This window comes from Leptopilina boulardi, unplaced genomic scaffold (assembly GCF_019393585.1).
Source record: "Leptopilina boulardi isolate dan_hultmark-lab unplaced genomic scaffold, ZJU_Lbou_2.1 LbouV2_231, whole genome shotgun sequence".
Taxonomy (NCBI): Eukaryota; Metazoa; Arthropoda; class Insecta; order Hymenoptera; family Figitidae; genus Leptopilina; species Leptopilina boulardi.
This window is the reverse complement of record NW_026137787.1, coordinates 602,752-617,932: the sequence shown is the minus strand read 5'-3', so window position 1 is coordinate 617,932 and position 15,181 is coordinate 602,752. Positions and strand designations below refer to the sequence as shown.

The window sequence follows — 15,181 nt, the reverse complement described above, 5'->3', positions numbered from 1 at the left end:
ACTTCGATTCGACTAATTAAGAACCGTCGAGATGATTCAAAGAATTTCTTCATTTTACAGAAATATAAATAAATGTATATATATTAAAATTATTTCGTAAAACTTCTAAAATTAATAATTTTTCTATATTAAGTAGCCAACTTTGATTTTTAGCTAAACTTACTTTAAAATCACACTAAATAATTTTTTCCGAAAAATAAATTTTGTAAATATGAGAAGAGAAATTAAATTCTTTTTTTTCCACCTTCACATAAAAATGTTTAAGAAAATTATTATACAGAATTCTTTATGAAATTTTTGTCTAAATTCCTAGCGAGAATATTGTTTTAATTTTTCTGCTCTATTTTAATTAAAGTTGCGTACAGTTACTGGGTTAATTATTATTGTAAGTGCAACTTGTATTATGTAATATCTGGAACAAAGACTACAAGGTCAGTTATTATTAGAATGAGTTTAGTTATATTTAAACATTGTGGCGTTATCTTTTTTTTTTTTTTGACAAACCGTCACATTAAGTAATTTTTTTTTATTTTGACCTTAAAATGTTTATTATGAGATTTTGTTTATTGATTAGTAGATTATGTGAAACATTGTTAGCTTTTTTTGTAATATTTTGATAAATTGATATTTAATTTTTTGAATTGATTTTTGAATTTATCATTAAAAAGTAATTTTTTATTTATGATTTAGTATTTTTAAGATTAATTAGTAATTTTTGTGAATTTATTTTAAAGTCGACAATTTATTTAGTTTCTGTTTCATTTAGTTAATTGTTGCAATTTATTACCTACTGTTGCAGAATTTGTTATAATTTAAAACACTTAACCGATATACAGTTGGTAAACCACTGCAACATGTCACATTCAATGAAATGTATTAATTAGTCAATTAGTCCTTTATACATAACAATTTTATGATGTATAATATTATATTTTCATTCAATGAAGACAGATTTCGATTTAAACTTGGTTCATTTTGAAATTATTACCCCAGTGTGCAATTATGTAATTTTAATTTGACTTCGTCTTTGATTTTCACTTTGACTTACGCTTTGAATTTTATTTTCACTTTAATAATTAAATTCACTTTTATTTTGAATGAAAATTTTTAATAAAAAATTCAAACTTAAGACAAAAGGCAATGTCAAATTGAAATTACTTCTATACGTAGGAGTAATTGTGTAAAAGTACATTTTGTAATATACCTATTTTGCTATTAAATTGAAGTAAATTTTAGTTAATTATAATTGAGAATTTTTTTAAAAATTTAGTCAATGAATTAAGGCAATATATTGTAATGCTTTTTATGTAACAAGAAAATAAAGGATTTGCCATTCTTTTGTCTTTTTTTCATTTCTTTGAGTATACAGGACTTGGATGTTCAAAGCCAATATCTTGCAATTTGACGATCAGATTGGTACTTTATTGTAGTTTTCAAGACACGTTGTGTTGGAATTCGTTGCAATGTGCTCTTCGACACCAAGAGCTCTGGGGAAAATAGTAAATTGGTTTCGTTTCCCACAGCAATATGAAAAATATATATCGAATCGTGCAAAGTAAATCAACATTACGGAAAATCGAGAAGAATCATCTCTTTTTTAAAAGGAAAAAACGGAATAAATCCCGCATTTCTTTTATCATGGGAGGCTGAAGGCAAAAATTGGGTATACGTAACTATGCTGTTACGTAATAAATATTATGTATAAATAAATAAAGGTATACTGCAATTTGAGCCTAACTTCACAATATGCTTGATATTGTACTAGCCGGAGACAAAAAAATGTTATTGTGTTAACAATTTTTAAATTGTTATTAGTAGATTTGCTGTTATTACAATTCGTTAGGAAAAACACTTTATTATAAAAATTTAATATCCAGACGATAATTTTGTTATTTTGCTATATTATGCTGTGAAACTAAATGTAATCACTATGAATCTGCTTTTTCGATGACTTATAGTGGTCCAGATCGCAAAAAATTTGGTAAAAACCACAAAACATGTTCAAAACTGTCTGAATTTTGTTACTCGTGGGTTTTTGGTATCCCTAATAACAAATCTGGAGTTAGAATTCCAAAATTCAAAATGGCGGATCCAATATGGCGGATGACTAAAAGAAAAAGTTATTGGTTTTGAATAGAAATGGGTACATACAGGTTAATAGACACGTATCGTCAAGACTGAATTCTAATTACAAAAATCTAAATGAAATAGAGGAGTCAATGAACTTCGATCTAAATAGTACGTGGACGTGAAATATTTCAAGAAATTTGGAAATTAAAGGGAAGTAAATTTTATTCAAATTCATTATATCTTCTTTTTTGTTAATAGTAAAAAAATCATATAACAACATTATCCCAATGAAACTTATGATTTAATTTTTATCGATGTAATCCTCTAATTGAGCAGATATCAGCCCTCATGGGCCACCGCCGGGGGCCCCGAACTCTTGAGGGCAAGATCGTGGCTTTTTCCACACGGGACAGTATAATTTTTTACTTTTAAATATTTATTCTTGAGTTGAAAAAAGCCGATTTTACTAGAAGCAATAAGCGGATAAAATAATATAATACCAGCGTAAAAATAATATCTAAAAGAATTCAATATTATAAAATTGAATTCTTTTAGATATATTGAAGAGTAATAATTATCGAATAATTCAATAGTTTAAAATTTTTAAAGTGATGTATAATAACGATTTTACTTTATAGAGAGTGTATTAAAATTAATTCTTAATTTTGTTGTTATCATAACAATTTTAAATTGTAAATAACAAATATTAAATTAAATTATATAATATATATTCACTTTGAATAATGTTTGACTTTTTTTCTGGTAAAATATATATATAAACTTTTTAACAATTATTTGAGAAATACTACTGACAAAGTTTTGAGAATTCCTCGCGTGTGTTGAGAAGTCTCAACAAGAGAAGATTCTGGACGGTTCTATGTGAAACTTATAAAAGTTTCTCTCCAAGAATTTCAGAAGATTCTCAAATATTCTTATAAATATTACGCTGTAAATTTAAACATCACAAACTTGCATTTCCTTATAGTTGGAAATTTTTAAGAATAAGATTGTTTTAATAAAACTTTTTTGATGGAATATACGATACTTTGCACCTTATCTTTAGGTTAAATATTTTGCTTCATAATTTGAATATTTTTTAAAATAAGATTGCGAACATTAGTTTCGACTTTTTTTCTTATATTATACATAAAACTCATAGTTTTCATTGAAAAAATGTTTTCAAAATTTTAATATAGTTTCTACTTTATTAAAAATTGTTTTAATTTGAAAATTAAATTTAAAAGAATTTGTAATGTTATTTAGATAAGCGTCAATTGTATTTATCAGTAAATTAATTAATTATTTAAATCAAAAATTTAGATTTGAAAAGCGCGCCACTGGAAGTAAAGAAACAAATAAAATTCAAACTATGAATCATTGTTCAGTATCGATTACGAGGATCGAGTTTCTCATCTAGGTCATAAGTCTTAATCTATGGTTTGTCAAATTCTTCGCAAATACCAGAAACGTGCTTCTATTTTCTATTTCACGATCCATTTACAAATCTTTATGAATATCTCAGCAATCTGCAAATGGATTTGAATTAATTTAGTTATCAGAAAAATTTAATTAACATCACTTTTTATTTTCATTTAAAGTAATTTTCTCAACCATGTATTTTCCATTCAACTTTATAATTAAAAATTCGTTACTCCTTTTGCTCAACGAAAATAGATTTTTGTGAATGAAGTTCGTAATTAAATTTTATTTCCTTGAAAATTCAGTGAATATTTATTACTTTCGTTTATATTTCTAAAAATTATATATAAATTTTGAAAATGTATATATGCAGTTATGATTATTAATAAATTCAGAAAAAATAAAGTATCGCTAATTAATTGGTTAGAAATTTTAGTATAATCGGAAATTTTTTTTTTTAAGTGACTGTGTTACTTTTCTAAATGTCAGGTAACATTTTAGCAATTAAATTCAACATTACACAGACTCTGATAAAGTTTAAAACGTTATTGTATCTTTTTTTTTAAAAAAAAAAAACCGATATTTTTTTTATTATTGAAACAAGCTGTTTCTTGTTAAATAAATAATGGCAGTGAACTGTATCATGGTGAAACCAATTCGAATATACAAAACGATACAAACGGGCAGCAACCTCGTTCGCCAGACAAATGACAATCCGGACAATGTCGAGCGGATACAGTAGTGCATGCTGGTACTAGCCCGAGATAAATTGCACTTTGCACGATTCGTCTAACAGTTTTTTTTTTAACCCCATGCCAACGATCACTGAGCACGTTTTTACCCCCAGGCCTGAACAAATTTTCCGCGGAAAAAGAAAAATGGTTCGTGAGAGAGAAAAGAGCAGAGAGAGAGAGAGAGAGAGAACATCCAAGCACGAGAGAGATTGATAAAGATTAATTAAACATTACGATACTCTAAGGTCATTTGTCTACCTTCGATTGGCAAAACGTTAAAGGAAAAATAAATTCTAAAAAAAGTATAAAACTTTCCAAAAAGAATATAAAAGGATTTTACATAACACGAGAGGAAAAAGAAAAAAAAAACATCTAGTTATCAATTCCCACGGGACACAATGTCCAGGAAAATATCTTGTTTTATCTTCTCCTCTATATACATACACACACTACCCGAGGTTATCATGCGGAAATTAATTTACGTTTTATATAAAAAATTTAAAACGGTAAGGGAGATAAGGGATTTGAAAAAAACGGACTTGAAACATGCTTTTTAAAATGAAAACTTGAAGAACAAATATAAAGGAACAGTAAATTGGATAATGTGGAAATTTTGAACCAACGGTAGTTATTCTCTGTGGGGTTGGAAGTTATCGTTCCGGGAAGTAAGTTTTCCTTCTAATTGTGTTGTAAACGTTGTTTAGTGCCGTGTGCTGGTCGTACAACTCGAGGCAGTAACTTCATGTCTGTACTTAATTTCAAAAAGGGATAAAATTTAAATGTCATTCTTTTTTTAGTCAACTTTCAATTATTTCAACAAAAAAAAAAATTAAAATTTTTGTTTTGATTTTGTTAGATTTTACACACACACACACACAGGATCAAAAATGAATAAGTTTTTAATCTTATATTCATATTGAGAATAGAAAATAAATAATATAATTTTTTAAAATGGAAAATTATAAAAAATTCCTACCTGTATCGAAAATGATTTTCATGAGAAATTATTTCATACTTCTTGAAGAAAATAAGAAACGATTTTTCACTGAAAATTTTTTACAGTTCAAATCACAGTGGGCACAAATAGGATTATTGAAAAAAGCTCAGTAAACACGGAAAACCGGAAGTAAAGAAAGAACCATCAGTTTATACACGTGCGTTCTGGTGGCCGTCACCGCGTGCACTGACTTCATATCAGTAGAGTTTCACTACTCTGCGCCGCCACCTCGACTACTGTACACATATACTCTCTCTCTCTCTCTCTCTCTCTCTCTCTCTCTCTCTCTCTCTCTCTCTCTCGACATTTTCGTTGCCATGACGATCAGTTGAATATAACCATAGGATGCTTGTGAGCGCGACAAAGACACCATCATCAAGCTTGAGCTTTTTATCTTTGCTACAGGATACAATACTACTAGTACTTTTTATTTTGAAAAAAAAATTCCACCCAATTTCATTTTATAGTTGTAAACTCAATAATACTAACATGAGAATTGTATATATATATATATGGTACGTTCGCACTGCTTCAATGCGTGAGCCATATGCCGCCGCCTGTGTAAGCTTTTATCTTCGCACATGGAAATAGAACACATCAAAAGAGCTTTCAGAGTCATGTGCAGCGTGTGTTGTTTTCGCAGCGGCAAAATCTGCGTTCTACCTATATATATAGTATATACACACAAGAGGAATTGTGGAATATATAAATTAAAATATGCTGATGACAACATATATGTAGATGTAATTGACAAATTTTAATGAATGTTTTGTATAGGTACTGATATTTTACATGTTCTTAACAATTTATATAAAAGGTTACACTATCTCCATTCTAAAAAATTTTCCTTAAATTATAATAACTGGAATTAGAATATATAATTACACAATGAAAAAAATACCATTGGCGTATTAATGGCCCAATAATGAGAACCAGGGATGCCAATATAATTTCAATAATGGCACCCAATAATGGGCCATTATTGGTAAAGTCATGGGCTGTCCACGCCGATGCCAATGATTGGCAACCATCATTGGCAAATTATTGGCAACCAATAATTAGCCAATATTAAAAATTTTTAATTTTTATTATTTTTTAATAGTTATTATTATTATTATTATTATTATTATTATTATTATTATTATTTTATTATTAATAATTAAATTAAAATAAAAAGATGGTCATCAAAGTATTAGTGAAACCATTTCTTCCAAAAAAAAGTTTGTCTCAAATCCAATTAATAGGAGAGACATCGGGCAGAAAAAAATTTTCGATCACTGCTTATATACCAATCTAATCGCACCTCAACTGCGAGAAACAGTTATGATGTTCGCCCTCCCTGTGGCGTTGAGCGAACTAAAGTCCAAAACTGAGCCATCAGCGCAGCGCGGGAACATTTGAAAAATTTGATTTTATTAGATATTTTATTTTAAATATGACAAATAATTAACTTAATAAATAATTAATGTCATAAATAATTATTAATAACATAATGTCATACTTAATAATTTATTAATTATAAAATAAAATATCTAATAAAATCAAATTTTTTAAATGTTCCCGCGCTGCGCTGATGGCAGCTTGAGACAAACTCTTTTTTGGAAGAAATGGTTTCACTAATACTTTTGATGACCATTTTTTCATTTTAATTTAATTATTAATAATAAAATAATAATAGTAATAATAATAACTATTAAAAAATAATAAAAATTAAATTTTTTTTAAATTATTGATTTTTTAAATTATTATTAAAATTTTTAATAGTGGATAATTATTGGTTGCCAATAATTTGCCAATGATGGTTGCCAATCATTAGCATCGGCGTGGACAGCTCATGACTTTACCACTAATGGTCCATTATTGGGTGCCAATGATTTTTTCATTGGCATCATTAGGCCAATTAATACGACAATGGTTACTCGTGGCAGTTTCCCATTGGGTAGAATATCTAGATACTGATAGGGTTAATTCTGCGAATATCCAACTGCACGGAGAAAAATGAATTTGCTGCAGCAGCAAATATGCATTAGCTGAAATCAATTAGCTTTTTGTAACGATTTAGCTGATACAGTAAATTATTTGCTATTGCAGGTAATAGATGAAAAGCTACATAATTTGATGAAAAGTATTAGTAGTATGCTTATGATTTTTAATTAGAACATAGCATGCATTAAGGAGATTGTTGACGGTGAGTGATAAGTGATGATAAATTCGTTGATAGATTTTAACGAATATTATAATTTATTTTACACATAAAATCGTTACATTGATTGGAGCCGAGACAAATTGCTTTTAGTTTGGAGTGTTAATTATTTGGCGGATAGTACTCGACTGACTCTTCAAATTCAGTTTTTGATAAAAAGTTTGAGGAAAAAAAGAAAAGGAGGAAAAATTCCAAAGGACAGCGGAGGGATTTACAATTGATTAGAAAAATAAGGGTGTATCCATTTTTCCGTTGACAATTTTGAGGATCGGAACATATCTGAAGGGAAAGGTAATTTCAGGTAGACAGTAATAAATACATAAAGTACAGACGCTATCACGATAGCAATTTTCTCGATCGGTGAATTCTTATTTTAAGAGATTATATGGGTAAGTCCACGTCAGAAATATCAGAATCTGCAAGTGGTTCTTCGATTTTAATGATACTTGGTAAAATTATAGCTTTATATAAGAGCAATGTGTAAGTAAAAGGAATTTTTAAAATATCTAAAATTGTAGGAGTTATATCACTTTTAATTTTGATACTGCATTTTTTTCTTTCCTTTATATCTCGGTCAATTTTCAACCGATTTTGATGAATCAAAAACGATTTTTTTCAGAAAATTACGTATTTTCAGAAAATTTTAAAATAAAAATAAAATTTTGTTATTTAAATAGAAAAAAGTAAAAAACAAAATTTCTTTTAGATTCCTTTTTATTTTATCTTTAATTTAAAAAAAAATTCATCCTGGAGACTTTTTTAGATCTCGTGATATCGTTCTTTAAGTATTATAAGTCTTCATCAATTTGAAAACCGCAGGACTTGCTTCTATCATTACTTTCATTTGTTTGTTGAAATTTTTTATGGTTATGAATAACTATTTGTTTTAGAATCCTCTAAAAGAAAGCGCTAAAAACTTTAGCTACAATTTCAGGTTGCATTGTTAAGGTTTTATTACAATTTATTTTAAATTATAAATATTACAAAAAATAAAAACTTTGCTTCAAATCTATTAATAAAATATTGATTTGCTTGAATTTTCACTTGTTTAAGTCAAGTAATTTAAAAATAAAAACATTATTACGCGAAAGTTTCTAGTTTGTAACAATAATATTATAAAACAAATGAAAGTAAAAACATAAATCTGGATCCTAGTTTTCTTGAGATGTGGATATTTAAAGAACGATATCACGAGATCTAAAAAAGTCTCCAGGATGAATTTTTTTTTTAAATTAAAGATAAAATAAAAAGGAATATTATTAAAAAATTAAAAATTCAAAAAAAGAGGTCGAAATTGAAAAAAATCTAAACGAAATTTTGTTTTTTACTTTTTTCTATTTAAATAACAAAATTTTATTTTTATTTTAAAATTTTCTGAAAAAAATCGTTTTTGATTCATCAAAATCGATTGAAAATTGACCGAGATATAAAGGAAAGAAAAAAATGCAGTATCAAAATTAAAAGTGATATAACTCCTACAATTTTAGATATTTTAAAAATTCCTTTTACTTACTCATTGCTCTTATATAAAGCTATAATTTTACCAAGTATCATTAAAATCGAAGAACCACTTGCAGATTCTGATATTTCTGACGTGGACTTACCCATATAGCAATAAATGATTTGAAATTTTGTGTTTGTCACGTTTCGATAATTTAAGTTATAAAACTTAGAAAAATTTGAGTTTACAATCCTCATTGTAATATATATTTCAAAGAAAATTCCTTCTCAATTATCCTATCCTATCGTAAAAACGAGACGTGTAATTGCGTAACTTCAAGTGTAGACACCTATCCTTATTGGTAGAATTCAAAATTATAAATTGTGATTGGTGAAAACTGACGACATACTTTCATCAGATACTTGCAGCTAACTTCGACTGTAGTCACCTTTCTTTATTGGTTATTTTGCACATTCTTCTTAATTTTGATTGGTTAATTTTTCTTATTTGAAAATAAAATTTAATATTTTTTAAAAAATTAATATTTTGCATAAAGCATTAAATAACATAAAGCTAACATTTTTAGAAAAAAATATTTTACAAATAAAGATGTGACTCCATTAAAAATATAAATAAACTTATAAATTGGTGCGATTCACTTTTGTCAAGGTTGGGTAGCATCCTTGATTTAAATATTTTCTTTAAGGTGTAAATTTATACAACATATGCATAAATTATATTTTTTGAAGGTCATTTGTATTTAAATAACATTAATTTTAATTAAATCGTTTGTAGAAATGAAGGTCCATAAATTTAAACATAACAGAGGGGCGAGCTTGTGTATTTGGTGACGGTAGCAACATGATAGCACTACTGAAAAACTTGTGTCATTTTGTTTTTTATTGTAAGTGATTACAGTCTTTTCAGTATTTAGGATATTTTTTTGTAGTAAGAAAAAATGAAGACTTTAGTTTGTAAATAATTGTTAGTGATTACAGTGTTCTTATTATTCATGATAATTCTGTTGGTGAAAAAAATTGAGAGTGTTAGTTTGTAATTAATTGTTATAATGATTTCAGTATACATGATAATTCTTTATGGTGAGAAAAAATTGAGTGATAATTTGTAACTAATTGTCAGTGATTTCACTATTAAAAAATTTTTTTGTATTACAGTGATTTCAGTTTTTGTGTTAAAGAAGTTATGAACTGGGCAAGAGAAATATATTGTGTATTGTATTTTTTTCTTTGTTATTGAGTTATTTAATTGAAATTATCTGTTTACTACTTTGATAAGCAAACTTTTGAGATGATTGACTTGCTCTCCGCCAAGATGTATTTAATCATGGTCAATTATATGTTGCATTTTCATGAATTTGGTCTTGGAAATCTCTAAAATTTCCTTGGAAGTTAACGAACATAAAATATATTTTAAAAAATATATATATATACGAAATTATACATTTAAAATTAATAAATAAATTTTATGATTCGTTCAAACTTTTATGTTATTAAATTACAAAAAATTAACAAGCGCGCGGCCGGTCTCGTATCCACATAATATAATAATAAATTCATATAATACACAAATAGTTGAAAATGAAAAAATAATAAGTAATAAATAGAAATTTTTAGGTTTAAATACGACAATAATAATAAAGACATATTTCGTATCTCAACAGCTGATTAGCAAGTCCGTGCGTGTAAACCCCGTAGCCGGCCGGCATTGCGGTGTGACACAATGTTTTACTTTACGTCAAAAAATATTTACAGTTTACCGCGAAAAGTTTTGTTAAATGCAGTCATATATTAGTAAATAAATATTAATTATTATTTAAAAATGTTGAATAAATAACTAATGCATATTTTTCGAAAATGGAACGTGGAGGAGTATATATAGAACGCTTATCAAGTAAGTATATAGTGATTTTAGTTTCACACACTTAACATTAAAATTAAATATTTGATTGTTTCAAGAAATTTTTTATATAAAATAAAAAAAAATATTAAAATAAATTTCTTTTTATACTTGCGTAATTTTTATTTTTTGTTATTAGAAGAAGGAATTTTAAAAATAAGGACCTTCTGAAAGAGAGCGTGAAAAAATTATTTCTCGAGGAGTGATTGAGGTTGGAATTTTTAGATAACCTAAAAATTTTATACATACGAAATTTTTCCTTCTTAAATTTTTGTTCATTTAAATAAGATAAATTTTAATAACAATATTTATATTGAATATATTTAACTTTATTGCATTTCATAAAATTTTTTCGCATAAATTTTGTAATTTTCTATGCTACTTTAAAACAGTAAATATAGTAATAATAAGTAATAAAAGCAATTGTTTATTAAATATGATATTGCCACTAATAAAAATGACATTTATGTTAAATTGTGCTTTCTTTGGTTAATGATTGACTTGTTAAAAATTATAAATTCTATTGAAAATTGAATATATTGAAATGTTGTTAAAAGTAATTCCAATTACTTCTTTTCCTCCAGTAATTTTTTTCAATTTGACAATAATAATCAATAAGAAATTTAATATTTATTTACTTTAATTGATTATGGACACTTGACCTCAACGCACTTTATATAAAGTAATATTTTGATCAATACAGACAGTTTTAATACAGAAATACCCGTCAGTTTTTGTTGTTATCATCTCTACGCAGCTGTTGAAAAGTTCCTAGCATCAGATTCAGGAAGTAAAGGGCCTCTGTAAATAACGCAGTACAGCAAAATTTTATCTTCTTTTTTATTTCTCTGACTGAGTATATGGTAATTCTTGTAGGTTTTGTAACGCTGAATATGAAATCTATAAATTTTTTTAGTCGAATTTTTATTACTTAAAACTTTAATTTAAAATTAAAAAGCTATCAAAATCTTTAGTTAAAATTTCCGAATTATTATTATTTATATATTTTTTAGCTACGACGGACAAAGTGAAAAAAATCCTGTATGGAGACCCAGCATGGGTACTTTCTAAATCTGAATCATTCATAAAGTCAATGATATCAAATCAATTGTTAAATTCCAATTGCTTGAATCAATTTCACTGACCTTTGGCAAACAACACTAACTCAAAAAGCTAGAATTGAGGAAATTATATGACATCAGTGATTTAAATTTAGAGAGTATTGTACGGATCTCAAGAGTCACCCGTCGATTCACTTTATCCGTGTCTTCGATAGCTTTAATAATCTTCACGTAAAAAACTTTTTGTTAGTTTCCTACAATTTTAATTAGGAGATCTCCCTTTTTCGTAGCTTTAGTTGCTTTCACTCTTGTGTAGCTGACGTCCTAATATACCTCTTTGTAAATCTTATCCAAAATGACAGCATACGAATATTCTTGACCAACTCGAACGACCACCGTCGATCCACTCGTCTTTTTCTCCTTACACTGAAAAAGTCTTGGGCGTTTAGAATTCCCAACGCATGTATGAGAAGCACCAAATAAAGAGATTCTGCACAACTTCATTGTGGGACTAACTGTTTCCCATCTTGGGTGCTCTGAGTGCCCAAGTCTGATGCTGCAGCATCACCAAATCTTGGTAACAATAACGTGGAACATCTGCTCGCCCAACATTTAGCATAGAGGTTGCTCAAAATCATGCTCCAGACACTCCAAAGCAAAGAGCTACTGCATTTCCACTGTTGGAACTGCTGATCGCTTAAGACTTTTTCAGTGTATCAGGAGGCTGTGGTTTCGGTTCCTCCGTTGCCTTTGCGTCCTTCCTATCTGGTGGCTTTTTCTCCTTTTGCCCTTTCTTCACCTCTGGCTTACTGAGGGCTTCTTACTCTTTTTTTAGCTTCTTGGACTGCGCGCCTTAGTACCCGATACTGGATGAGATCCTTTCTCTCAACTCTAATTTTTCGGTTCTCATACACAAAGTTTTTGCGTACTTTAGGCGATATTTACTGTTTTCCGCTTCTTGCTTCAGCTACCTTGCCTCCTAGAAGATGGCTGAAACGATTTTATATCCGTTTTTAATGACTTTCTAACCACATCTGCCTGTGGCCAGCAATGCTTGGGTGTATTTCAGAGCCATTTGAAGACCTCTGGTTTACAGACAGTATTTTGCCAGCCGCCGACATTCGTTTACCAATATCTCCAGAGCTTCCTCCGTGTCGGCAACGCACACAATAGTCCGCAAAGCCGACGATCACCGCACCTTTGGGTGCGCATCTCCAAGAAATCATTGTATGATATATTCCACGGAAATGGTCCTACCCTCGAGTCATGAGAGGCCCCACGCTGCATCTCTTCCTTGAGAATACAATTCTCTGCCTCGTAAATATCCCACCTGTCACTAAGATAATTATCCATTATCCGCAACAGGAAGGGCGGTATATGTTTCTTTATCATCGACTCGATAAAATCTTCCCTTCTCGCGGAGTTGAACGCATTCCGTATGTCTATTGCTACAATCGCGCAGAAGCTCTTCTTTTTATCAGAACCGTCCACAACTGCCTTTGGCTTCAAATGTGGACCGCCCTTTTCGGTAGTCAAATTGGTAATCGGATAGAATATTCTCTCCGGTCAAGTGTGATTGCATTCTCTGCAGAACCATCTTATTTAGAGGTTTGCCACGTTTTCTTAGGAGGACTATCTTTTACCTCTTCCAGTCTGGGAAGAACTCTCCTTTTTCTAGGCAGCGATTGAAAATGTCAAGCAAAAATCTGGGAGGAAGCAACGATGACCTCTTTGAGAATCTTGTTGTTTATCCCATCAATTCCAGGCGCCTTGACTGTTTTAAATCTTCTACCGGCTGCTTCCAATTCTTCAAGAGCGAAGAGTTCTTCCTCTTTGTCTTCGCAAGAACTCCAGTCCTTCCTAAGCCACAGCTCTGCAGGAGGAAACAGGGCTTTTATTACCTTTCGGACCCAATCGGGATTGTCCTGGCCGGGGGCTTTTGCCTCTTTGATAATTTCTTAATAACAATTTTAAAAGCCAGACCAAATGGGTCCTTCTCCCCTCATTAGTAATGAGTATATTTCTTTGAACAAAATGTTTAACAGAACCACACCACAATTATCACGGTCGATGAATGATTTAGCGCAGAGTGCCACGTGCGATAGAGAACGGTGCTTCACAATATACACTTCATATGAATAAATTAAAATTATTAAATTTATCAAACACTATTTTCCTTAATAAGTAGTTTCATCTATCTAAAAGCGTAGATATTCCCACGAGACAACGCATCGGTAATTTCAATGAAAGATTTCACTATTTTATAATAAATTATTTGTTTAATTTAAAATTTTTTATTAAAGACAATTATTCTATTAAAAGAGAAAATATATGGGAAATAAATCATTGGAAAAAAATGAGTCCGGAAAATATGTTTTGAGGAAAAAATGTTTTTGTTTTATGTGTGAAAAAAATATTTGAAAATATAACCTATTCGCAAAATAAATAAATTCGGAATTGTTTCAGGTAGAGAAAATGATGACCGTAAATCAAAAAATTTAATCAGAAATAAAAAAAGATTTTATTTTGAATAAAAGATAGAAAAAACACTACATCGTTATTCTGTTTATATAAATATAAATATGTTTATTTTACAAAGGTTGACAAATGACTATATAATTATTTTATATAGTGCTATTTCTTTTTTTTTGTTGAAATGTAAATTATCAAAAACATCAAACTTCAAAGTTTAATGCTTCTCTGCACAAATTATTTCTTTGTTTAAAATAATGCATTTCCTGTATTATATAATAATAATAATTACGCTATTGTTCTCATAGCTCGACGTATTTCATAAGAACTGCCAATATATCTATATAGTTACGTCCGAGACGGTGACATACACAATAATAAAATAATTATACAATTTTTTTTATCTCTGACTCATTAACGAGGAGGAAAGAGGTAATGAATTGAGAAAACAAGTTAGAAAAATACTTTGCAAAGAAACATTAATATATTTAAGGTTTAATTTTAACAAATTATTAGTAGTAATTTAATTTTTTGTCCCCAATTTGGTAATAAATAAAAAAAATTTTATAATAATAATAATTTTGTTAAAGAACGTTAAAATAATATTAAATAATATATACTTAAAGTATATGAATCATAAACAAGAAATGTTTGGTAATAATATTAAAGAATTCAAATAAATGCAAACGAAAAGAAGGACAGAGAAGGAGAAGAGGAAATTCGGGAAGGGAAAAAGAAAATTTTCTACGTGAAGAAAAATGTATTAGTATTTCGCGTAATTTTGTACGATCCATTTGGAAAATATATTATAATTTCTTAAAAGTATGAAAAATAAAATTTTTATTTTTTTAAATTCATTTTTTTTAA

General features: G+C 28.5%; 1 protein-coding gene across 1 annotated transcript in view; it reads right to left on the bottom strand.

The window, feature by feature from the left end:
- Window positions 1-5,440, bottom strand: part of LOC127280264 (protein rhomboid-like) — a 138,559-nt gene extending 133,119 nt beyond the window's left edge. Inside the window, exon 1 of the mRNA XM_051303155.1 lies at window positions 5,200-5,440. Coding sequence (XP_051159112.1) covers window positions 5,200-5,221 — 22 coding nt within the window. The 5' untranslated portion in view covers window positions 5,222-5,440. The remainder of the gene's footprint in view (window positions 1-5,199) is intronic.
- Window positions 5,441-15,181: the final 9,741 nt, after the last annotated feature.